Genomic DNA, 26,524 nt, shown 5'->3' on the forward strand with positions numbered 1-26,524 from the left:
CTCAGACTCTAATCATTGTTCTTTAGGCTTTCTTAGCAGGCCTGACCTTCCCATTTGGACCCAATAAAGCAGATGAGCTCTGTGCCTTTTTGTTCTCAGATGACAAAGTGCTCGGCATTTGGCACTCAGCTTATCTCATCCGTTTGGGATTTTAATTATCAACACAAGAGCCTTCCCAAAGGCTGGCTGGGCTTTGGGTATGAAGATTATGTAGGGAAATTCATGGCAGAAAAACGCCTTTGTCCACCAGTTCTTTTCACTGCTGCGACCAGAAACTCTACAAACAGCTATGTTACTTTAATTCCAAAAAACACATTTGCAATGTCATCTTCGTAGAGGAAAAATGTGCTCAGCTTGAGTTTTGTTTTGTGCTGCTCTGTGTACAGGAACATGGAGCTGCTGTGTTTGCAGAGCGTGTGGGGAGCCCAGAGCACGGTCTGTTACCAGGCTTTATTTTTTGCACTGTCTGCTCCCATTTTTCAGTGTTCTGACTTACTGCTGATTACTCCAAGGCGCTCCAGTGCATCTGATAGTGTAGGAACTGTAACTCCTCAATCCCAGGCTGGGATGGCTGCTGAAATGAGATAACCCAGCCAGGCACTGAGAGCACAAGAGTTGAACTTCTCAGAGAACTAAAGCCTGCTTGGTCAGATTGACCAAAAAGCACCGAGTTTGCTTAGTTTTTATTTCAAACTGGCAGTCTGATAACACAGGGGTGGGTGGCTAGGTAGTGGGGCAGGGATTTATCTGTGTGGCCTTTTGCTTCATGTGCAGAGAAAAATCATGGAATCACAGGACGGTTTGGGTTGGGAGTGACCTTATGGATCCTCTTGTTCCCTGGACAGGGACACCTTTCACTAACCGGGATGCTCAGAGCTCCATCCTTGAACACCTCGGGGATGGGGCAGAGCACAGCAGGGCACGGGGGAGCCGCAGGCTGTACAGTGAGAGGGGAATAAACGCAGTGAGCGGGCAATAAACACAGTGAGAGGGGAATAAACACAGTGAGCGGGGAATAAACACAGCCCGGCACCCGCGGCCGCGGGACCCGCCCGGGCTGGGGTCTCGGGTGTGGCCCCGCATCCCGGTGCCGGTGCTGGGCTGGTCCCTGGGGCGGTGTCGATATCGGGGCGGTCCCGAGCCTGGTGCCAGGGTCGGTGTTGGGGCCGGTGCCGGGTCAGTCCCACGGGCCACAGGCGATCCCGGTGCCGGTCCCTGTGCCGGTATCGGTGCCGGCACGTTCTCGAGGGCCGCAGGAGGTCCCGGTGTCGGCGTCGATGCTGGGTCGGTTCTCGTCCCGGTGCCGGTCCCTGTGCCGGTATTTGGGCGGTCCCGCGGGCCAGAGGCGGTGCCGGTGTCGATGTCGGTGCGGTGCCGGGGCGGTGCCACGGGCCGGAGGAGGTGTCGGTGCCGTGCGGTGCCGGCGCCAATGCTGGTGCGGTGCGGTGCCGGTTCCGGTATCGATCCCATCCCGGTGCCGGTCTCCGTGCTGGTCCTGGTGCCGGGGCCGGGGCGGTCCCGGGGCGGTGCCGGTGCCGGTGCCGGTGCCGGGGCGGGGCCGGTCCCAGTGCCGGTGCCGGGGCGGGGCCGGGGCCGGGCGCAGGCCGCGCCCCGGGGGCGGTGTTGCGGAGCGGGGAGGCGGCTCCGGAGCCATCGCGCCTGCCCGGCCGGCGGCGGAGCTCGGTGCAGGGGAGGGGGGCGGGGGGCGGCTCGGCGGCGGGTCTGCGGGCCCCATGGGCGGGTGTGTGGGCTCCCACCACGACTCCTCGGGCAGCCTCAACGAGAACTCGGACGGCACCGGAGGTGAGAGCCGGCGCCGGGTCGGGGGGCCCGCGGGGGGACCCCGGGGCGGGCGCTGCGGGCCGGGGCCTGCGGCGGGCGGGGGAGCCGCGGCCGGCCGCTGGCCTGGATCGTCCCCCGGGCCATCCCCCGGCTTCTGCCCCGCGTTCGCCCGAAGTTTGCCGGGCCGGCGGGGCCGGCGGTGCTCGGCGGGCGCTGCCCCAGGGCGCAGCCCCCGCCCGCTCCGCCGCCCCGGCGTGCCGGGCTGTAGCGGGGCTGAACCGGGGCCGAACCGGAGCCGTGCCGGGGGCCGAACCGGAGCCATGCCGGGGGCCGAACCGGAGCCATGCCGGGGGCCGAACCGGAGCCGTGCCGGGGGCCGAACCGGGGGCTGTACCGGGGCCGTACCGGGCTGTACCGGGGGCCGTGCCGGGGGCCGTGCCGGGCTGTACCGGAGCTGTACCGGGGGCTGCACCGGAGCCGTACCGGGGCCGTACCGGGGGCTGTACCGGGGGCTCCGCCGCGGCTCCGTGGCCGGGCCGTAGCGGGGAGCAGTGTCGGGGCTGTCTCGCCGGGCAGTGCCGGGGGGCTCAGGGACGCGGCCCCTGCTGAAATAAAGCCAGGCTGGGGAAAAGGCCTGCCCGGGGCTCCCGAAGTTTGTTTTCCTCGGGCTCCGCTCCTTGCGGAAAATTATTCCTCAGCTCGCTCAGATCCTGGCTGTGCTGCGGGGCCCCGGTTTGTTTCCCGGCCGGGAGAGGTGCCTGGCTCCGCCCGTGAGAGCGGAGCGGTTGGCGGCGGCTGGAGATGCTGGAGGGATGGAGCAGCGTGGTCCCTGCGAGCGCAGCCCGACCTGGGGAGCAAAGCCAGCGTGCAAACGCTGCTGCAGTGTCAGCAGCCTTTCACCGGCCTGTTTCTCTCCAGCTAAATGCCTGCATGATTGCTTTTTCAACCCTCTCAGGTTTGTGGAGCCCTGATGTTCTCCAGCTGAGCTGTGTGTGTTTTATAGTCATTTAAAGTCAGCCTGCCAACAGGACACTTGACTTATAGGTAGTCCTCACACATGCAGGGTCTGCAGATTTCAGGAGGAGAATGGCTGATCTAGGTTTTTGTTTTAGAGAATGTTATTTATCAGTCTGGTTTTTATTTCGGATGTCCCAGCTGATGGGTGTTCTTTCCATCAGTGGCTTTGCTGTCATTCCATAATGTTAAAATATGCAGCACTTGGAGTTGTATCTGAACCAACCATCTGCTGGTTCATGCCAGATACAGAGTTCATGGACATATCAGAATTCCAGCTGCTAAGAGCTGTGTGGGATTTCACAGAATCCCAGAATACCTGGGGTTGGGGACCCCAGTAGTTGGGGAGTGACCTCTGGAGATCATCCAGTCCAACCCCCCTACTAAGGCAGGGTCATCCAGAGCAGGTGACACAGGAACACATCCAGGTGGGTTTGGAATGTCTGCAGAGAGGGAGGCTCCACAACCTCCTGTGGATTTAATCACATCAGTGCCATTAAAAGGAATTTTATAGCTTTGAGTAGCGTGAGTCTTCCTTACTCTATTAGTAAAAAGAGAAGGAGTGGGTTACCTAAAAATGCATCTGTACTAAGCAGATTTACCAGCCAGTAAAATCCTGCAATAGTGCTGAGCAGAATGGACTAGTCAAAAGAAAAGAACAGCAGGAATCATCACATGCCCCAAAATCTTGACCAAAAAATAGCATTAAAAGCTCCACTGGTGCTTGTCCTGAGATGTGCTTTGGTGTTATGAGGTGAGATCATGTCACAGAAATAGGCTGGGTTTAATTTCCTTGCTCTTATCTCACCTGTGATATCGAATGAATGAGATAGGAGAAGAACATGATCGGGCTTTGGGTGATATTGTGAAGCAGATTCCACGCCCCAGAGCAGCGTGTGAGGTGGGCAGGCTCCATCCAGGCTTTCTGTGTCCCCGCCTGATGCTCCCAGGGCATGGCACTCTGCTGCTCCGGGGTTAAATAACCCATTGTGCCTGCTGCATTACAACAGCAGCTGGGCTTTCAAGATGTAAGAGATGTGAAATTCGTGTCAGCTGGCTCGTGTTGATTCATGCTCTCAGGGTAATGTTCCTTAAGGTTGTCTCGCCAAAGTGAGAGGCGCTGAAATTTCACTTGAATTATGAGCTTCTTAGGACTGTCTTAAACAATCAGCTCCAGTGTGCAATAGCCTGTTTTGTAATGCTACAGCTCTGTTCCTGCCTCTCCACAAGGAGGAAAGGGGGGGTAGATGAAGCTGAGGGTAGCTCTGACTCCCCAGGTGTCAAAGTCCAGCCCGCGCCAATTCCGAGCTTTACAAATTCTGCCAACCTGCCCTCAGCAAGCCTGAAACCTGGCTTGCTCTCTCCAGGGAGCTTTTGTCTGGTGGCATCAGCCAGTGAACCAGCTGAAGCAGAAGGGAACACGGTTTGGAGTTGAGACCTGTGCAGAGAGATGACTTTTTCCTGTTCCCCAAGTGAGGCTCATTTCCTCCGGCTCTGGGGTTGTGACCTCACCCGCTGCATTCGCTTTCAGATCGCTGTCTGTGAGCGGGGCCAGAACATTTCGAAATCCTAGGAAGGTGTTTTGGAACATGATGATTCTAACTTGCCAGTGATGGACTTGTCTTGGAGAGGCTTTGTCTTTTCCTCAGAATGGAAAGTTTCCTGGAGAATTGTGGGCGCCCAAGAGCTTGATTAGCCAGCAGCGGCTGTGTGCGATGCTGGGTGAGAGCAGAGCCAGCTCTCGAGTCTGATTCATCCCAGTTTCAATTTATTCCAGGGCAGTGGGGAGTGGCAAAATCGTGCTCAATTGTGTTATTGGAGTTGAGAGGAGGATTTGTCACATCCCTGTATTCTCCTCAGTGTTTTTGTCCGTGGCCAGCACTTCCCGTTGCTCGTGTGCAGCTTGGCAGAGCTGACGGCATGTCCTGGCCACGTGTGCTTCTTTTGTCTCTTCTTGTGGGCATTTTTCAAGGTCAGGATGCCTGTGTGTGTCAGGAGAGCTGGTGTGGATCCTCAGGTGTGCCTGCATGTGTGAGATGGAGCTAATCAAGAGCCCAGCTTATTGCACAGCTCTGTTTGCAGTGACTGGAGCAGGAGGAGGCTGTTCCTCCCCAAGAATTTAACAGATGCTGCTCTGCCCATCGGGCTGGAAATGAAATGGGCTTTGCAGATTGGTACCAGCTGTTTCATTAGCACTGCTCTTTTTAGCAAGTTCTCATTTCACCAGGACGTTGTTTGGCACAGGCAGGAAAAGTTCCTGCTCGGTGTGTTGTAGCCCAGCAGCACCAAACTGTGGTGGGTGGCCTGGCTGGATTTAGTGGGGAGTCATTAAAGGACATCATTAATTGGGTTATAGACACAGTTCATCCCTTTAGCTCAGCTGTCTCCCACCTAACAGCCCGAGGTTTCAGGAGCTGAGCACTGCATCCCTTCCAGCTGTGCCCTGCCAAAGGTGCTCGAGTTCCTGCAGGATGGTGAGAGCAGGGCAGGAATATCTGTCTGCAGCCCCTCCCCATGCTGTGTGACCTCTTCACTTGTGCTTTTGGCATTGCTTTGGGCTTGGAATGAACTGCTGGAAAACTGCCCTCGTGCCTGTACATCAGGTATGTTCAGCTGAGCAGAACCAGCAGAGCTGTGCCAGCTCCCATCCCACAGGCAAGTCCTTCCTGGAGGGCTCCTCAGTTTCTTTTTGAGAAGGAAAAGGAGGAACCTGTTCATTCTCTCGTGGCAACTCTGCCCCCTCTCAGAAGCTGCATATTACTTTTGAAGTTCAGTGAGACAGTTACTTGTGTGGGGTGAGGGAAAGGCAGGGAATCCAGTGGCTGGAAGCAGGAGTCATTGCAGATTAAGGATTTTGGCTGCAGCTGTCTGATTGCTGCTGAGCTCTCCGTGACACGATGCTCGCCTGCCTGCTGCAGTTCTTGTGGCCCTTCCTTGGGAGCAAAGATGCTGATTCTGTTTGAAATTTGTCTTCTTTCCTGCTGCCCCCATCACCCAGCAGTGAGAACGGGGCCAAGTGGAAATCAGGCTGCCAGAATGGGAGATTATTCAAACTCTCAGTTCCTCCCGCGGAGTTTGATGCAGTGCTGGAGCTTCATTAACTCAGAGAAAGGCAAATATTGTGCTCCACCTCTGCTCTCAGCAACTGGACAACACTTTCTTAAATATTTTCCTTGAGTGCTGTGCAGGGCTGCGTATCACATGGCTAATTGGAAGTCACAATAACTGCTTTCATGGTGCTTCTCTGCAAGACTGACCAGGGGAATTTGCATATTAAGCAGTGAGATTTGTTGCTCACAATTGCACTAATACAGCCGGGCTCTGCTTGGCTGGCACGGGAGGGGGGGGTTAAACAAGCAGCTCATGACTGAGCACTTAAGAGCATTTGGTGCCTCCCTTTTGTGCTGGAGCACACAAAGAGTCTCCCAGAGGGATTTTTCAGTGGGTTGGAGCTCTTGGGTGCAGGCTGGGATGGTTTTTCACTGCCATCCGAAAGAGGCACCTCTGGATTTCAGGTAGTTCCTGCTGGTCTGGAATACAGGGCTGGCAAAAATATTCAGAAATCAGAGCTGGCTTTTGCTGTTAGGTCCTACTGGGGGGTGTTTTGTATGGTTTGTTTTGGGTTTTTTTTAATGGAATAACCAAAAAAGCTTAGGGTGACTCTGAAATTTGCTCCAAATCCTTCCTGCTCCGTGCCTGGGTGTATTTAAAGGGTGTGCAGATGGAGCACCTGGGGACGTGGTTTAGAGGTGGCAGCGATGGGTTAATGATGATCCTAAAAGTCTTTTCCAACCTAAAGGAGTCTCTGATTTCCACAAGAGTTATGTGTGGGTTTTCTCATGGCTTTGGAATAAAAGTAGCCTTTAATAACTCTTATTTCCCGAGGGCTGGGCAGCCACAGCCTCCTGGGGGTGATCAGAATGTGGGAATGGGCGCTGCCAGCCCCTGATCACTCAGTCCCCAGCACTCCTCTCCTGGCTGTCACTGCTGCTGGGACACCTGCCATTTGTAAACTACTGGCTTTTGTTTTCCAGGTGATAAAGGAGCTCTCAGAAACCCAAATAAAGTGTTATTTTTGCTGGTAATAAGGGCTGGCAAACGAAGCTGTTTGGTTTCCTTTCTGGCTGGTTCCTCCATGTAATTGTTTGTTTGGCTTCTAGATGAAGTGATTTATTTTAATTTCTCTGTTTGGGATTGCAGTGTTGAAAACGACAACATCCTCCTTCACTGAATGTTAAATACAATAAATTGAACAGTCATTGTGCTTTGGAGACTTTTGATAAATGGAAAATATTATTAGTTGCCAGTTGGAATGAACTCTACAGAGCAGCCATGCACTCTCATTGCAGCAAATAATGTGATAGCTATTATTTTTCATGTGAATGTTGAATAATATAATTTATGAGTCACAAATTCTAATACAGTTGAAGCCTGAAATACAGATTTGCCTCGTGGTTAAGTTGCAAATTCCTGTGAGTCTTCTTGCAGGTCCAAGGAAGGGTCAAGTTGGCCTTAATTGCTTTGGTTACCTCTAAAAAAGAAAGAATATAAAGATCAGGAAAGTTGATGAGCAAATGAGCATGATTGAGAAGGGAAAATAACTCCTCCTTACAATTTAGAGTGTGATGTAGCAATCTTCATCCTCTTTTCTACACAGACCCTGTGTATAAATGCCTGATACATTTCTAAACAAATTATTTTCAGTTTGCCACCTTGGCTTTCACCGTCTTAAAATTCAGCCTCATTTGCTGCAAGTATTTCAGTTGGGTTTTATCTGTTAATCCTTTTTTTTTTTTTTAATTTTTGTGGGTTTTTTTCCCCAAATGACTTATGGCTCCTACAGAAAAGGATTTTTATGGAGCAGGGAAATGTCCATGGGGCATCCCCTGGGTGTGGAATGTCCAGCCAGGGAGGATCCTTTGCTTCCCCTTCACCTTCCCTACCTGCAGGTGCCCTGGGTGGAGCTTGGGGAGGTTTCACCCAAACTCAGGAGGGAAGGGCTGTTCTGTGGAGGAATAACAAAGCTGGAATCTGTACCTGCTCCTGACTGCAGAATAAAACACTTTTCTTGCACTCTGAGGTTTTTAGTTAGTTTCATCTGCTGCTTCTGTGTAGTCTGGCAGTTTAGAGTTGACAAACAGAAATGTTCCACTAATCAGGAAGTAAATGAGCTGACAGTTTTGTTAGGTTTTTTTTTTTAATTTTGGTTTGTTTTCTTGTTTTTTTTAGGAAACTAAAAGGTTTCCCCTCTCGTGGGGGTTGTGTTTGGTGTGAAATTCAGTGTTTCAGGCTGAGTTATCCATAGCAGGAGAGGTGATGGATCCAAAGCCTCCTGCATCCCAAAGCAGCAGGAATGCTGGTGCCACTGGGTGTGCAAAACACCTCCAGCACAGGATGTCAGCTGATACTGCACTGTTTGACCTGTGTGCTGGGAAAACCTCTCTTGGGGTTGTTTAAGGTTCAGCTGGAACCTGAATTTTGCATTTGCTGCCTTGTGCTGGCCCTGGCCCACTCAGATTTAATGCAAGTGAGAGCTGGACAAAGGATGGGGCACAGCAAACTGCAGGAAAGGGTTTTGTTCTGGTCCCCGTTTTAGGGCTGAATTAAAAACTGTCTCAAATGCTGAATGAGCCTTTCTTAGACTACCTTAAACATTTAAAATGCCATCAGTCTCATCTGAGGCTCCCCAGCCCTGGGAAATGCAAGGGCACTGCAGGTTCTGCAGGTAATAAATGCAGGAGCAATTATTGGATGCTATCAATTTGCAGGAGCTGCTCCACATCCACTTGACCTCTCAGGCCTGGTGGAAAACATTTGGAAATTGTCCTTCCCAAAGCAGAAACGCTGCTGGGGCTGTGGATTAGAGCAGTTTTAGCAGCTCCTCCCTTCAGCCTTTTCTCAGTGTCCTTTTCCCTGCCCATCTCCCCCTCTCCTCAGTGAAGAGGATTTAAAAAGGAAAATTCAAAGCCCTGCTTGAAAGCCGTTTGTGGGAGGAGATGGGCACAGCTCTGAAGCACTGATTTTTTTTTTTTTTTTTTTTTTTTTTTTTTTTTGCTCCTGGAGAATCTCAGATGTGCTGGAGGATTTTATATGTGCCTGTCTGTCTGTGTGTGTATAAAGACATCCTTGTGCTGCCGATGAGGTGGAAGGGAGGGGATTTGGGGAGTTTCTGCATGATCTGTCATGTGGTTTTCCCCCACATTCTCAGCCATGAAAGCAGAGGCACTTCACAAATGGGAGTGGAAAATGCTTCAGTAGTTTGCAGCAAGAACAGGTAGTGCCCAGGGGGAAAAGATTAGAGGCTAAAATGGGAAAATGTGTCACACAGAGCATGGCAGCTCTGCACATGTTTAACAGGGAAAGTTTACTCTTAAAACACATATATTCAGTCCAGCATTACCACCACTTTTCTAGAAATAAATGACTTTTCATCCCCTGAAATGATAAACATTTTATAGCTCATAACAGCTTCCAGTTTATAATAATGTATAATAAATGTAGCAACTATAAATAATTCTCTTAGTTCAGACAACAGATTCTGGAGGGAGGCATTTTTCACCTTTTCCCAGAGGAGCTGTGTGCTCTTTGAGAGCCCTCCCAGGGCCTGAAATGGCATCGGAAGCAGAGCACAGCACTTTGGGATTGGAAGCTTGTTACCTTTCTATTTTTGAAATCCAGTCATGAAGCTCCAGCTCTGCTCCCATGCTGTGATGAAGGGCACTGTGGATTCAGCAGAAGAATCTCTCCGTGGCATTTACTTTGTTGCTTTATTTCCCTGCCACAGAGCTCTCATCTCCTGTGATTCCCTGCCTGGGTGGGTAAATACAGACTCTGTAAAAAAGCACCTACAGAACAGCAGAAGCTACCTGCAGCTGCCAAATGCCATTTTCTCCTCTCTGCCAGTTGGTTTTTGGGTTTTTTTGGGAGCACCTGAGCCTGCAGCAGAGCATCAGCAAGCCCAGGATAATGGCTGGCTGGAGAATTTAAGGAAAAATTGTTAATTCCCCTGCACTGGCTGCACAAAGCATTTCCTGGAGAAGCTGTCACCGAGCCCTGCCTGTGTCACACGTGCTGGATTCGTGCCTTACAGTGGGTCTGGGTGTGTTTTTCTCCCTCTCAGGTGCACACAGAAGCTGGCTATGTCAAAGGAGTGTCTTTAATGCAGAATATTGAGCTTTCAAATGCTCCTGAGCCATTGCACTGCATCCCTGTTCCTCAGAGGGGACGTGCCCCGAGTGGGAAGGGACACCCAAATCTTGGAATGTACAAATGTATTTTAGATGGTGTTTTAGTGCAGGTACAAATCCCATTCCTACCTATGGTAGGAACCAACAATAGGAGCCCAACCATTGTGTGACCAAGGTGCTTTCCAAACTGTGCTTCCCAAAAAACTTCCCAACTGCTCCTTGCCCTGGCTTCTCACCCTGGGGAGGGGAAACAAGCTGGGAGCAGCCACAGCCATGCTTTGGAAAGTTCATGAGCAAATGACTGTGATTGAGAAGGGAATATAACTCCTCTTCATAATTTAGAGTGTGCTGATATAATGACCTATGGTCATTTGCTCATGAACTTTCCAGATCTTTATACTAAGGCCAAAGCATGGCTGTGGCTGCTCCCAGGGTGAGAAGCCAGGGGAAAGAGCAGCTGGGAAGTTTTTTGGGAAGCACAGTTTGGAAAGCACCTTGGTCACACAAAGGTTGGGTGCAGTTTCCCTGGCTGGGTGAATTCCCAGGTGGGATAAATTTGGTGGCAGTGATGCCTTGGGAAGGCTGAGCTAGAACAGACCAGACAGAGCTAAAGAATAAAGCAGGGATTTATGAAAGGATCTCCTCCATGGATGCACCTGGGGCAGCACCAGAGCCCAGCCAGGGCTGCACCCAAGATGACCCAAAATGGCCCCAAAATGCACGGCCGGGCACGGGGTCTCTCCCTGGGATCAGCTCTGCTCCATTTGCACCTTGCAGTTCATTGTCCCAGCCCAGCTTTGGCCCAGGCACTCCCACCCTGCTTGTTTTTCTCTCTGCAGCCCACGGGGTTTGTGCTCCTGGGCTGAGGTTTGGATCATTTGTCCTTGGTGCCCAGCTGGAGCAGGAATTGTTTTGTCTCCCTGCTCTGTGCAGAGCTCCCCATCCCCTGATGTGAACCCAGACCCTCACACTAAAGCAGCACAGGATCTGCTGCTGATGCCTCAGGTTTTAGCTTTTCTATTTTTCAGAGTCAAACATGTTCAGCTGAGCACTCCAGTGCTTCCCACTTCCAAGGGGCAGCATTCCCAGATTTACCACTGCCCCATGGCTGAGGCTGAGCCAAAATCTCCCTTTCCCTGGGCATTTCCATCCTCCCAGTGCCTGCAATGACCAAACCTGCTCTGGGAACTGGGAAATCACAGCTCCCAGCTGAGGGGGAGCACTGGGAGGGCTGAAGGAGAGGAAAGCTGTCACAGAGCTATTTAAACTTTATTTTTTTGAAGAGTTATTCACTCATGAGCTGCATGGTGATGACTTGGCTCAGCGAAGCACGTAGCAGACTGATTTTTGTTTTTGTGATTTTTTTTTTTTTTTTGCTCTGTGCCCACATAAGTTCGTTAAAAGCACACAGGTTGCTATAAATATGAGTGCTTTTAGAACAAAAATATCTTCTGTGAAGTGCTGATCAATACTGGATATTATCCTGAGACAGGTTGAAATGCTCATTTGAGATGAGTTCTCACTCTTTTGTGTGTTTTTCACATCCACAGATCTCCATTGTGTGTTTATCCAGATCTAAAAGTAGTTCTGGTGCCAAAAAAGCTCGAATTTCAACAGAAAACCACATGATTATTGCTTGACTGAAGTCACACACTTCCAGTCACTCACAGATTGGATGGCCCCACGTGGATGTTACAGCAAAATCCCATTTTTTGCTGCCTTCGTGCATCCCAACAAATCACATTCCTTGTGTGTATCCAGGGCTCTCCCTGTAATACAGCACTAAAATAGCTCCAGAAATACTCCAGGCACGGGTTTGGCTTTATCTGAAACTCCTGCAAAATAGAGCAGGGAATACAAGATTTCAGTCTGGCAGCTGGGAATAAAAAAGGAGCAGCAGCATTGTCAGATTGTTGTGGTTTGGTGTTACAAGGCAGCACCAGAATAAAAATCCTTTGGTTGTAAATAAGCTTTTAGTTCTTGAGCTCTGCCTTGGAATGGAGACTTTTTAATCAAGTGTAGACAGAGATTCTTTTCTGTAAACCTCTAAAAACACTTGGACTGTGTTTGGGGTTTTTATTCTCCTAAATAACATAAATAACCTTTCGAAACCATAACAGGTTCTTCTCTGCTGTTGTTGGAGGTGAATCTCAAGGGCTCTGTGTGCTCTGGCTCCCTGGGGAGTTTTCTGCCCTTTCCAATTCTCCCAAATACTGGTGTTGTAGGAATTAGGTGTGAGTTGAGGAGGAGAAGTCATGGCTTTTGATTAAATTATCACTCTGGCAGCTTGAAAATGGAAATTTTAGCTTGAAAATTGAAATAATCATGGGAATTTTAGCTTGAAAATTGAAATAATCTGCTGGGTTCTGGAATGTTGGTGCTCAGCAGTGGAGAAAACACAATCACCCACTTAAACAGGAACCCAAAATTCTCTTTTTAATCTCTAACATGACAGGAGTGGGAGGGCTCCAAACACTCCCCAATCCCAGCCTTCCTCCATCCCAGGATCAGTCACAATCAGTTCTCAGGGAGCAAATTTCCTCAAGATTTTTTAAGTTAAACTTCTTGAAATGGAAGCTTACCACAGCTTCTTCACAATACTGCTTTGGGAAATCAAAGGTTTCTTTCTAAAATTATGTTTTCCTGCTTTATCCATCCCAAATAAAGTGTTTTATCTTAGGAATGCAACTGCAGTTCTTCTTAACTCTGATCTTGTTTTTCCTGATGATTGGTGTGCTGCAGGACTGGGGAAGGAGCCACATTAGCATTTTATCTTATTGTGCTGGGAAACTTATTACCAAGAGTTAATAATTTGCATTGAGCTCACATTAGTTAGGAAAATATTGTAGATATTTTGGGGTGGGGGAGGAAGTGTTTTGGTTTCTGCCAGTGTCCTGCTTTAACATCTCTTGGCAGCTCTGTCCAGAGGGATGCTGAGCTCCTGATCTGATAATTGAGCCTGTTCAAAATCCATTTTATTAAGTAAAAAAATCCATTTTATTAAGTATTAAGTAGTGACAATTCAGCTTAAAACAGTTCTGCAAAGCCCAGAATGGCAAAGGCTTCTGTATCTCTGCTTCACTGCAGTGTCAAACAGAATATTCTGCCTTAGAAATTCTACCAGCTGATCTAATCTTGCCTTGAAACTCTTTCCAGGTTTGCCTGCTCAAGGATTCTGTCACTATCTGATTGCTCTGCCTGCCAAATTTCCAGGCTGAGTTCATCTGCCATTGGTAAAGTGCATTTCTCTCTGCTCACTGCATTCACCCTTCCTCCTTTCATTGTTAGGAATTCATCAGGGCATCTTTTCCAGCTGGCTGAGGGGACTCTTGCCATGCAGTTCAGCTTTAGGGATCTGCACCCTTTCTTTTCTTGTGTTTTGAAACTTCCCGACTTTTGCTGGTTTCTGTTGAAGGTGAATAAATCAGGAGCTCTTTTCCTCACAGGGCATTTTTCTGTCAAGATGTTTCAGGGATTCTTGTGTGTTAAAGGCAGTGTTGGTGCTACTAACAGGGAGCTGTGTGGATGCTGCTCAGATGGGAACAGTTTTTAATGCATTTTTCTCCTGCTCATCCTCAGGTCTGAAAGTGGCCCCAGTTCTGCTGCTCTGGGCTTTGAGATGCCTTTGTTCAGAGCTGTGGAATCAGCACTTGCTGGGCATGGTTTGCTCATTAGAGCACAGTAATTAGTCAGTTTGTCATGGACTTGCATGCAGCCATTCTTAGGAATCCTTTCCACTGCTGCAGTGAAATCAGCAGCTTTGGGTGCTGGGGTTTGATTTTCCCAATGCTTTCAGGAGTTCCTTTCCCTAAACCAAATAATCCCACCTGCCCTGAGGAGCCATGGGAGAGGGGGGCTCCTGTTTTCAGATGGCTGAAATAAGAATCTCTCTTTTCAGTAATGCATTCTCATTGCCAGTCAAACTTCTCATCCTTAATTTGAAACTATCTTCCCTTGCAGAAAGGGCAGCAGGGGTGAGACGTGGATCTGTGTAATTATGGAGACTTCTGCTTGAGCTCAGAACTTTTCTTGCAGACACTTTAGGGCCCAGCACCTTCACACACTGATTTAATCTGTTATTGCATCAATTACGTCTTAAATAAAGGGGGAAAGTAGGAAAAGTGCATCTGTCCTGATGAAGAGCTGTGCTCTTGCTTTGCAGTGATGCCTCAGGAGAAATGAGCTCCTGGAGCATTCTGGTGAGGAGCTTTTTAGGAAAGACAAGCACAGCCCATGGCCGAGCCCTGCTTCAGCTCCTGCTGGCCAAGGCACAGCTGAGAGCATTGCCAACACCATCCCTGGGCTGCCAGTTCTGAGCCTGCCTTGAGCTGTGGAGAATTAAATGCATTTTCAATCAAATTCTGTGATCCCTGCCTTTGAAAGGAAGTTCCTCAAGGGCTGTGTGTCCGTAGGAAACACTGAGCAAGCACCACTCAGGCCATTAATAGAGCTAAAGCCTGGTGTGCTCAGGGACTTCTGAAAGAGATCAGATTAATTTGCTAAAGGTGGAAAGGCTCTGGCTGCTTTAATCTCGCTTCATTTCGGCAATTGAAATGAAGAGGGCAGTTTGCTGTGCCTCCTCCAAGGTCCTTCCAGCTCACAAGGTGCTCTCTGTGCTTGCCATTTCTGCCAGGAGGAGGGGGCCTTGATCACTTCCTAATTTTGGGGGGATTGGAAGTGCTCAGGGTTGGATTCACTGGCAGCTGTGGCTGCCCTGGATCCCTGGCAGTGCCCAAGGCCAGGCTGGATGAAGCACCTGGGGCAGTGGCAGTGTCCTTGCTCATGGCAGGGGGTGGCACTGGCTGTCCCTCAAGGTCCCTTCCAGCCCAAACCATTCTCTGATTACATCAATAATCCTTGAGGCTCTAACAGGGCTGGTTTCCCCCCCAGGAACATCCCCAAGGGGATAAAAAGGCCTTGAAAGGATGGAGTTTGAAGGCTGCTTTGTTCACGTGCTCCCATTTACAGGATTGGGTTGGTTTGGGGATTTTTCCCCCCTGGATGTACAAGACATCCAGGTATTTCTACAAGTTACAACAAAGGCTTGCACGTTTTTCATTTTAGCTTAGATTGCTTTCTAATTATCTGAGCAATCCACTGATGTCCTTATCTGTTATTACTTGCCTCTAACTCGGGGATAAATGTGGATTTCTTAACAAAATGTGTACTTGAAGGGTAGGAATTCCTTATGGCAAGAGGTTGCTCATGTGTTCTACACTAAATTCTGAGCTTTATCCAGCATGGGTGCTGGAGTTTCCTGGGGGTGACTGCCCAGGAGAACTGAGAGGAATTGAATTTCAAAACTGAATGTGAAATATTAACTTTACTATAAAAAGTACCCTATAAAACAGGGCTGAATAAAGCAGCAAGCATCATTCTGAGAAATTCAATTTCTTAGATGAAATCTGGAAATGTTTGTGCAACTTTTACTTTTCTGGAAACCAAGCAGTTGCCTTTCAGTTTTCCTCAGGCACCTGAGGAACATAATATGGGAGTGTAAAATGCAATCATTAAGTTAATGTATGTTTGGGATGTGTGTCAGGTAAGATTCCTATTTTCAGCTTACACTGAGCTCTTAATTAACTGATGAGCTTAAGCAGATGAGATACAGTAATAGTGCATTTAGTTAATTGGCTGGTGTGAAACTTTATCCCTGCCAATAACTGTGACACTGGAATAAATTCAAGACATGGTGTTAGATCCTTTAACTGAGCTAATTTAATTGTTGGTCATTGTAAAAACAGCCACCAACTCGGAGGCTTTTTTTTGGTCATTCCCTGCTGGAATTTGTGACTGCTGTGCTGGCAGCAGTGCCATGGCAAGCGTGGCACGTTCAGCCAAAAAATCCCTGGGAAATGGAGTTGGCCATCTGTCCTGAGCATTATACCTTGAATTACCCAGGTTGCAGGGTGTGCTGGATGGGTTTCATGCAGCAAAGCCAAATTTTGGCTGTGCTGAGGTGGGCTCTGAGCACTCTGCTGCCTCCTGGGCAGCTTTACCTGAGGGGAAAACCTGGGAAAGATGGAGAGGGAATTGTCCAGAGCCTGGAGTGACAGGGCAGGGGGAACGGGTTCACTCTGACAGAGATGGATACTGGGGAGGAATCCTTCCCTCCGAGGGTGGGGAGGCCCTGGAATGGATTTCCCAGAGAAGCTGTGGCTGCTCCATCCCTGGAAATGTCCAAGGTTGGGGCTTGGAGCAGTCTGGGATGGTGGAAACTGTCCTTGTGAGATTTAAGATCCCTTCAAGCCCAAACCATCCAATGGCTTTATGAACTTTGGGTTTACTTGGGTAGTGAAAGAAATTCCCTGGTGGCACCATCCAGAAGATCTCCAGAAGGTTCAGCCCCACATTTCAACACCAGCAAAGGCTGGCACTGGTGAGATTTAAGATCCCCTTCCAACCCAGACCATCCAATGGCTCTATGAACTTTGGGTTTAGTTGTAGTAAATGAAATTCCGTGGTGGCACCATCCAGAAGGTCTCCAGAAGGTTCAGCCCCACACTTAAACACCCTCTGCACGAGGGCCTGCTGAGCAGGGTGTCCTGGCTGCTTCCAGCACCATCACACCTCATCAGGGATTGAGGAAATCCTCAGCCAAATATTTTTTGTCATTCTGGCAGGGTGAAAGATAAGGCTGCCTTTGATTATTTTTTTTTTTTTCCCTTGACAATGTTGCTGATGTTGGAAGCCCTGGTGGTGTGTCAAACACAGCCCAGATGTCCAACAGATGGTCCTGTGTCACTTGCCCAGCTCAGAATTCCTGGTGGCCTCGTGTGGCCGGGCTGTGGCTTGTGACAGAGGCCAGCACTGGCCACACCACTCCCAGGCTTTGTTTTAAACCCTGCTGAGCCAAACCCCACCCTGGCCTTGCTCAAAGCACCCAGAACTCAGCTGGGTGAGGAGTTACAAGCCACAAGGGTTTGAGTAGAATGACAGTGAGTTTGTCACAGGGTGAAAAAGCAGAATTTGGGGTTTTTAGAATGGGGGTTCAAGAGGCAAGATGGAGGAATCTGGGTGTGTCCTGTCCTTCTTCTCCTTCTCCTTGTCCTCCATCTTCTGCTGGGTTGGTGGCACTTCTGGATTGGTTTAGAGACAGACTGTCTAACACAGGTGATAGGTATTGGGAAATTATTGTAAATAAAGCACAGGTAGTTCTTGGTATAAAAAGGGCAGTGCCTGTGCCCCTGTCAGTGTGTGGGGATGCCCTTGGCACTGGGAGAGTTTTGGTGCTGCTCCTTTTCCCTGGAGGTGGCACTCAGGGCTCTGGGCTGGTGACAAGGAGATCTTGGAGGGCTTTTCCAACCTCAGTGGCTCTGAGGTGTCAGCCCCCAGTGAACTTTAAATCACTTTTTTTGCAGTTCGTGCTTGTTGTGCAGAGGTCAGAGGGAGAACAGTCTCAGGGAGGAAGGGAATTGGTGAGCCTGAGCTGTTCATTTGCAGCTGGAACTGGGACTGGACATTTCCTGGAGCCGTGGGCAGTGCCCTGTCCCAGCAGGGCACCAGCACAGGTTGTCCAGGCAGGAATTTGCACTTTTATCTGATGTGTCTAAAGTTTCCCTGGGAACTGAAGGGACAGGAGCCACAAAAGGCTTTTAGTGCTTTAAAAGTGAAGTTGCTGAGTTGCATTCTTCCTCATGCTGAGACACAGAAAGCTCTGGGGTGGGTTTTTTTGGTTTGTTTTTTTGCAGATAAGCTCTGTGCATTCCCAGGGCTCTGCCTGCTCTGTGCTGCTCTGGTTTGGGCTGGGGGGCTGCCCTGGTGCCAAGCTCAGCTGCAGGTGAAGCCACAGGCTGCAGAAGTCACAGCAAACGTGTGCTCTGTGCAGCCTGGCTCAGACAGAATATTTTTCATGTTGCTGACAGCTTCCTTAATGGCTCTTGTCACAGCTTTTAAAAAAGGTGGCCCAGTTGTGCACTGTGGCTGGTGCAGGTGGAAGCTCTTGGTGCTTGCACACTGGGGGTTGGGGATGGGAAAATCTTTATCCTCTGCTGTATCCAGCTGAAAACATTCATCTGCCAGAGATAGGAGCAGTTTAAATTCCAGTGTCAACAGTGCTGACAGGTAATTGTGTTGATAATGTCTGTCCCCTGGAGCTGTTTCACCTCAGTGAACTTCCCTGGGAGGCTGGGGCTGACTCTGAGCCGGGTTTACAGCTCCTGCTGTTGGACCTGAGTCCAGGCAAGCTGAGCTTGGGGCTCCAGGGTTCCTGTGCTGGGACAGAACAGACAGATGGGCATCCCCTGGGCTGTGCCCTGCCTGGCAGCCTGCCCTCCTCATCCCTGCTCTGCCCCTGAGCCAGGCTCTGAGGATCTGGTGGCTCCACAAAGGTGTTCCCTCCCTGAGACATTTTTCTGTGTCCAGAGGAGCTGTTGTGTCATGAGCTTAATCAAGATGATTGAGAATTGAGAACCAAGGTGATTGAGAATTGAGAACCAAGATGTTTGAGAATTGAGAACCAAGATGATTGAGAATCCTCTGCTTGTGCTTCCTGGATGGGCAAGCAGGATTCAGGAGTACCCACAGAGCTTTTGGAAATAATAATCATGGAAAAAAGGATGGTTTGGGCTGGAAGAGACCTTAAAAATCATCTTTTTCAGGGCAGGGACACCTTTCATTGTCCCAGGGTGCTCCAAGCCCATCCAGCCTGGCCTTGGGCACTGCCAGGGATGCAGGGGCAGCCCCAGCACCCTGACAGGGAAATATTTATTCCCAGTATCCAGTCCCAGTTCCCCCTTGCCAGCTGGCTCTGGGCTGGGAATGCCCCCTCAGGTCAGACAAAGGGCACTGCCCTGGTTTCAGCTCTGCTCAGGACATCCCAGGGCTGTGGTCACCTGAGCACATCCTGCTGGGCTGGCATGAGCTGGCATCTCTGCAATACCACAGAGGGAGCAAAGATTCACATTTCCAAAGCTGAAGCTTTTATTTCTTGCTGCAACACTGCTGGCTCCTTTGAGGAGTGGTGAGTGATGAGGTGCCCAGAAATCTCCTGATTTCTTCTGCAGTTTCTGCTGAAAATGATGGGAGAAATGGAAAATACAGTGGAATAGCTGCTAATTAGAGTCAGCTCTTCTCTTTGTCCAACTCATTCATACACCCTCATCCTCTCATGTTTTATCTCCCACACTGAGAAGCCTCTGGATTGACTCGGGGAAGGTTTAATGTGCTGACAAAGGCAGGGATAAGCTGTCCAGAGCTGCCTGGAATTACCAGAGGAACTTGCATTTCACTCCCTGCAGCCTCTTCTGGGCAGTTTTTGGTGTTGGGTAAGAACTGAGGAGAGGCAGGGAAGGATTCCCTGCCCAGCAGTGTGTGCCAGGCTGGGAGCACGGGGTGGCACCGGTGATTGATTGTCCCCCTTGTCCCCAGAGGCAGCACATCCATCATTCAGCAGCAGCACATGGTGTCTGGCACAGCACCAGGCTGCCTGTAGTGCTGCTCAGCCTCGTGGCCCTGCTGCTCCTTCCCCTCTCCATCCCATTCTCTTTGTGTTTATCTTCTTCCTTTCCTCACCTCCTTTCAGGTGGGAGAAAGGGGAAATTGCTCAGGGCTTGGCTGGGGGGTTATTTCTGGGTGCTGGTGTGTCTCTGCTGGCTTTGCTGCCCTGAAAAGCTGCACAGTTTGTTCCTTGGCTCAGAATTAACACCTTTGGCTCAGAATTAAGACCTTGCCTACACTTTTATAATTTTGCTTTGAGTCTGCAGCCTGGTGCTTTAGTACACAGCTATTTCAAGGTATAACCTGAATTTCTACCAGGGAAGTAGTGTTCATTTTACCCTCCTAAAAAACCATAAAACTTGACTTAGTTTCAAGCATTATCTTTCCATCTATCTATATTTATTTGGAAAGTTCACACAGGCTCCCTAGAAATGTTAATTCCTTTCCTTGTTAGGAAAGCCTAATTGTCCTAATATTTCACTTTTAAGTCTTTGCCACTGTCCAGTGCCACTTCTGTCCCAAAACCCTCTTCTTCCCTTGGAAAAATGTAACCACCTTAAGAAGAAAATTGCTGAAAATCAGCAATAAACAGATAAAATTCTGCCATTTTCCCGTTGCTGGGTACGCCTGAGCTATTTAATGTAATTTAAATTGTGTAAGCCTGTGTTGCTTAATGTAATTCCAGTTGTCTGCTGCTTAAATGCAATGAATTTTCCCTTTCTCCCTCCCTGTTTTCCCTGGGTTTTTGCACTTTTCCTTTATCCTGGCTCTTCCAAGCACCTCTGTAATTCAGGATTACACTGGAAAACGATGCAGAGAAAATGTTTAGGATGAACTGTGTGATATTGATACCAAATTACAAGGTACTTCATGAGGAAATTGGAGCAAAATGGGTTTCAAATGGGTCTCATTTGATGAAGTAGGGAAGTGCTGGGTGATTGTGGGGAGAGGAGCCCTTGGGACTATTCCTGACAGAAACTTTCTGGGTAGCAAACTGTTATTTGCATTTCATTTCTGATAGAAAAATACTTTGTTAGCAGCTGAGCCTCAACGGGGAAGCAGTCGGGTAAAGAAAATAGTTTTGATCATTGGTTCAATTTGTAAAACATTTCCTCAGCTTCTCCTGGCTGCCTTCAGGTCACTGCTGGGGTTTCTCCAACTGGGTGCACATCCCCTCTCCTGCTGGGGCTGGGGGTGTGTGCAGCCCTGAGCAGCCTGGCTGTTCTCCTCCCTGCCTCTGCAGCCCTGGGGCTGTGCTGTGCCCTGTTCATCACTCCATGGCCAGCCCTCCTGTCCCATCTTTTCCACCCACAGCAGCTCCTGAAGGTGGCATCCCATCCAGAGATTGTGGTGATCTTTGGTCCTTCTCTTGGGCATGCCTGCTCCTCTCCTCACAGGGCACTCCCAGCCTTTTTCATCTCTCACCCCTTAAGCAGTTGGCTTCATCTCTTGGATATTTTCTTAATCAAGACAAATGGAAAAAAACCCTATATTTTATTTATTTATTATTTATTTATTATTCATTATAATAAATAAATAATACAAAATAATATTCTAAATAATATATTATTATTATATTTTATATATAAAATAAATCTTGCCAGATTCTCCCATTGCAGCATTTCACCTTGTTGATCTTGGGATGTTTGCCTGTATCTGCCCTTAACTGGTGTTCACTGGTGGGCTGTCCCTCCCTGCTGCTTTCTGGCTGTGTGTCCATCTTCCCCCAGCTCTGCAGGGATTGGGAAGCACAGCCAGGCCCTGTTCTTGATGAACCTGGAGATCACCAGCCTGAGGTGGAGCATGTCCAACCCAGCTGGCTCCTCCTGGGTTTTCTGTGCCCTGGGTGGGTTCTGTGTGCCTGGAAACTGTTCCACCACCAGCTTGGGCCAGTTTCCTCTGCTTTTTCCAAAAGCTGTAAAAGACTAATGCTGCCAGCAACACATGCTTGTGTTTCCAAGGGAAAGGAGGAAATTCACTGTGGAGCACTCGCAGGGATGGAACAGAAAAATTTGGTCCTAATTTTATTTTTAGGAATAGGTGAAAGATGTCTGAAGGATGGGGTGGGAGGGAAAACTCACATAAGGCTGATGGCAGCAGAGGTGTTTCCACAGATAATTAAGATTTGAGCTCAGCTGCTTCAGGGCTGTTCCAGGTAACCTCATCCAGGGTTACCTGGCTGGTCAGAGAGTGGGGAGGAGGAAGATCCAGAGGGAAGTCCTGCCCTTCTCCAGAGCTCTGAGCTGTTCCATGGCTCAGCTTGGCCACGTTTGATTTGACACAAAACCCTCTGGGGCTGAAATATTCCCACTCTGATGATGGAGTGCTGTAATTTGGGTGGTATGAATTAGGAATTACGGATTGTGTAGCTGGATATTGGCTTTTAATAGAAGAATCCTGTGGTAGCAGCTGCTCCTGCTCATCTGGTCCCCCTCAGAAGAGGCACCAGTGATATCCACAGTGATATCCACAGTGATAGCGACATAACAAACACACCAGCTGCTCCAAAGAACTTCCACAGAGACATTTCTTGACATTCTGTCAAGAAACTGATTTAAATATCTGGGTTTATCTGCATAAGGAGCAGAGATAACCTTACAGATTCATTGCTTTGATGGGAAGCTGCGGAGAAGGGAAAGAAATTTACAATTCAGGTGATAAAAACAGTCTGCAAGGATTGCAGAAATACATTTTTCCTTCTGAAAATTTAGGTTTTGCAGCCTGCCAGGAGTTCAGTGGGGCAGGCAGGAGCAGCTGCCTCGAGGATGCCAGGTAGCAGTGTGCCTGTGAAGGGCAAACAGGTAAATCCCACAGGAACAGCCCCTCTGTGCCACTGGTGTGGGGCACTTGGAGGCATTAAACAGAACCATTAGGAGTGGAAAAGAACTCCAGGAGTTCGTGTCCAGTCTTTGATCCATCCCCACCTTTCCAAGCAGACCTGAAGGGAGGTGGAGGTTTGGCTCCCCAGCCCTGGAGGTGCCCAGGGAGTTCCTGCAGGTGGCACTGAGTGCTCTGGGTGGGGACAGGGTGGGCATGGGGCACAGCTGGGACTCAATCCTGGAAGGCTTTTCCAGCCTAAACTCTGTGCATTTCTTACCCTCTTTGGGATGCACAGCCCCACCTGCACAGCTGAGCTGTGGGAACAACAACCTAGCTCCTTTTGGAGTGTGGCTGCTGATGTTTCACCTTTTGAAAAGTGGACCAGAGCTGATTTCCATATTCCCTTCTAAATAAATCCCTTGCCAAAAATACCAAGCCTCTGCTGAAGGGTGACCTGGAGCAGTGCTTCAGAGGGAACGTGCCTCCTTCTTGGCATTTGGAAAACAATTCCTGCTTTCCAGCAGGGTATTAATAATTTCTTACTCGTGTTGAAGTGATGTAAGATGAAAATTTAATGTGGATGCTGCTTTCTCTTCTGGATCCTGCAAGCTGCTGGTGCCTCTGATGGGAATGGTCTTAAATGAAGTCAGGGTTTCCTTTTGAGCTCTTATTTCCTTCCAAAGTGAGCAACAGAAAACTGACACTGTAAATACTTTTAAGTGGTTCAGACTGTTGATGTTTGTTTCTTTATCAGCCTTGTTAACAGAAAAGGGAAAGTGCTTTGATGTGGTCTGAAAGTTTGGCTGTAGAAATTTGCATGTTTGGCTTTAGTGACTAAAACATGGGCCCAAAGAGAAATATTTGGGCCTTTTTGCACATTGTTTCTTTACATGGCATAAGTTTCTCTCATCCTTTCTGCCCCATCTATCCACAGAGATAAATAATGAATATTTCTTCAGGGAAGGCATAAAGTTTTTTGGGGATCCTTGAAGCACTTTTATTAAATGATAAACACACCAAAGATCTTTTTAAATACTGCCTTGTGCTGAAGCCAAGTTGTGTTTAAAGGCTCAGTACTGGGATGGATGGCTTGCTAGAGTGGATTTGGCTTTTGAGCCATTTGGAGAGTCCCCTTCTTCCACCACCCTTCCTTCCAACTCGGAAAAAAGGAGAATTTATCACCGGGTTCATGATCACTGCTGTCTGTGTGGGAAGGATGGGATCTCCAGGGAGGAGTTACTGCAGGCTGTGAGGATCTGAGCCTCTGCTGGAGTGAGGATAAATCAATTTTTAATACATCTGGGTGCTGTCTGGGCAGAGTGGGAAGCAGGGAGAGGAGTGGGCTGCTGGATTTGCAGCGGGGCTGCGGGAAGTGCCTTTAACCTGCTTCCATAATTGATGGCTGGGGACAAGGAGAGGGCCCTGTGGGACAAATCAGCATCCATTGAGTGGATGCAAACAGATGTGAGCTAAAGTGGAATGGAAAAAGAAGATATCCACTGACCCAAATTTCTTTTAGTGTGTCCTGCTCTGTCTGGCTGAAAATGTCATGCTCTGGCTGCTGAGCCTTAATAAGGAAACAATTCCTTGCTGGAGTGTTTTCCCACATATGTTTTTAGAATTTTAGCATGTACAGGGTTTAATGCACAACCCCATTGCTTGAGGCTGCCCCAGCATCATCTTCCAGGCTTGCTGAGCTGAGCCTTGGACTGGGAAAGGCTGGGCTCTGCCAGGAAGCTTGGTGTTTTGTAAACACTGGGGCTTGCTGCTCTGCAGTCTGCTCAATGGTCAGCACTGCTTTGAAAAGCAAATGGAAGCAGTGCCATGGAAGCAATCCCGTGGAAACAAAAAGCAATAAATGCTTGTGGTCACTTGAAAGGATTGAAAAGTTTATTGTTGTTGGGTTCTGCGTGGGACACGAGGAGCAGCTGGAGTCGGGGGATGTGGGCCATGCAATTGTCATTTGCTCCTTTGAATTAGGAGCTGACTCTGTTTCTGTGCAAAGGCATCCTCCAGAGGAGGCCACCAGGATGGGAGGGATGGAGCAGCTCTGCTGGCAGGGCTGGGATTGTTCAGCTGGACAGGAGAAGCTCTGGGGTGACACAGTGTGGCCTCCCAGTGCCTGAAGGAGCTGCAGATGGAGAGAGAGGATTTCCAAGGGATGGAGGGACAGGACACTGGGAATGGCTTCAAACTGACAGGGAGTAGGTTAGACTGCATATTGGGAAGAAATTCTTGGCTGTGTGGCCCCAGCCCTGGCAGTGTCCAAGGGCAGCTTGGAGCACCCTGGGATGGTGAGAGGTGTCCCTGCCATGGCAGGGGGTGGAATGAAATGATCTTTAGGGTTCCTTCCAACCCAACCCATTCTCCCATGTGTTTAATCCACAGAAAGCTCATTCCTCTGCACAGTTGGCAACGTCAGCTCAGCAGCAGGAATCCTTTTCAAACCCCTCTTTGCCATGACTTACACTTCAGGTTCATGAACGTGTCTGTCAGCTGAGCTAGCAAAGGAAGCTGATCATTCCTTGGTCATATGGGGTCAGATTGGATAAAGGTGTGTGGTTTAACCTCCTGGTAGGGGTTTTGGTCTCCTGAAAACCTCTGTGACCTTGGAATCTCCTGCTGCAGCACCAGGCCCTGATGGGGATGAGAGCAGGGAGTTTTAATCTGCCAACTTTTATACCTGTGATAACCTCAGAGGCTATCACACAAAGGTAGCTGTAGTTAAAGGGAAACAAATGGGGTTGTGTTTATTGAGAAGGAGGAAAATGCTCTTTAAACCTTGATGGATTCCTGGATTTCCAGGGGAAATCAGCAAGCAGGAGGATGCATTTGCACACAAACAAAGTCAGTTCCTAATTAAAAGTAGCAAATAACAATTGCATGGCCCACATCCATATCACCTCCCTTCTCCTAAGCTCCACAGTGCTTTGACCTCTTAGGGAAATCAAGGAGATTCTGAGTCTGGTTTTCACCATACAAGACTGGTAAAAACATAAATATCTCAAGAAATGAAGGTCTGAACCGTGAGCAGTGCATGAATAACACCCTTCTCACTGCATGCCCTGGGAGGTGATGAACAAAAATTCAGCTCTGGGGATGCCTTGGGAAGGCTGAGCTAGAGCAGAGACCAGACAGAGCTAAAGAATAAAGCAGGGATTTATTCAAGGATCTCCTCCATGGATGCACCTGGGGCAGCACCAGAGCCCAGCCAGGGCTGCCCCCAAGATGACCCAAAATGGCCCCAAAATGCACGGCCGGGCACGGGGTCTCTCCCTGGGATCAGCTCTGCTCCATTTGCACTTGCAGTTCATTGTCCCAGCCCAGCTTTAGCCCAGGCACTCCCACCCTGCTTGTTTTTCTCTCTCCAGCCCACGGGGTTTGTGCTCCTGGGCTGAGATTTGGCTCATTTGTCCTTGGTGCCCAGCTGGAGCAGGAATTGTTTTGTCTCCCTGCTCTGTGCAGAGCTCACCATCCCCTGATGTGAGCCCAGACCCACACACTAAAGCAGCACAGAATGTGAAAAATAGAAAAGCCAAACCAGAGCAACCAAAGGGAACTTTGTGGTGTTATTTTGATGATTTCCCTTTTTTCTTTGTCCCCCACAGTGGCTCTTGGTCGGAACCAGCCCCTGAAGAAGGAGAAGCCCAAATGGAAGAGCGATTACCCCATGACGGACGGGCAGCTCCGCAGTAAGAGGGATGAATTTTGGGACACAGCCCCAGCCTTTGAGGGCAGGAAGGAGATTTGGGATGCCCTCAAAGCTGCTGCCCACGCCTTTGAGAGCAACGACCACGAACTGGCACAAGCAATCATTGATGGTGCAAACATAACACTACCCCATGGTAGGTGCAGCTCACAGGATGTGGGCTCTCCAAAGGGTGACAGGTTAAAATCAAGATGGTTTAACCCCAAAAATCAGTGATGGAATGGTTTAAAATGTCTGGGTTTTATTGTGAGTATGCTCCTGTTCAGAGTTGCCAAGCAAAGTGGTGTTAATATGTAGAGGGAGCAAGAAAATCTGCTTTTTTTGGTGTTTCCTGCAGTGGAATGGATGATGTGGTCCGTGGGAATACTCAGCTTGGGTCTGATCTTTCCAGGCAGCACTTGGGACTTTCTGTAATCTCTTGGAACACCTGGATGCTCCAAGGCACCATTTTCATAACTGTTTTCTCAGCTTCTCTTTGTAAGCAAGCAGATTATTTTTCCCTCCTGATTTTATGAGTTTCTTTGGCACTTAAACTGTTGGGGTTTTTTTAAACTTTCTCTTCTGAAGAGCCTGA

General features: G+C 49.0%; 1 protein-coding gene across 1 annotated transcript in view; it reads left to right on the plus strand.

The window, feature by feature from the left end:
- Window positions 1-1,702: 1,702 nt before the first annotated feature.
- Window positions 1,703-26,524, plus strand: part of UBTD2 (ubiquitin domain containing 2) — a 48,888-nt gene continuing 24,066 nt past the window's right edge. Inside the window, exons 1-2 of the mRNA XM_059860080.1 lie at window positions 1,703-1,803; window positions 25,850-26,086. Coding sequence (XP_059716063.1) covers window positions 1,734-1,803; window positions 25,850-26,086 — 307 coding nt within the window. The 5' untranslated portion in view covers window positions 1,703-1,733. The remainder of the gene's footprint in view (window positions 1,804-25,849; window positions 26,087-26,524) is intronic.

The sequence above is a fragment of the Haemorhous mexicanus genome, chromosome 15, assembly GCF_027477595.1.
Source record: "Haemorhous mexicanus isolate bHaeMex1 chromosome 15, bHaeMex1.pri, whole genome shotgun sequence".
Taxonomy (NCBI): Eukaryota; Metazoa; Chordata; class Aves; order Passeriformes; family Fringillidae; genus Haemorhous; species Haemorhous mexicanus.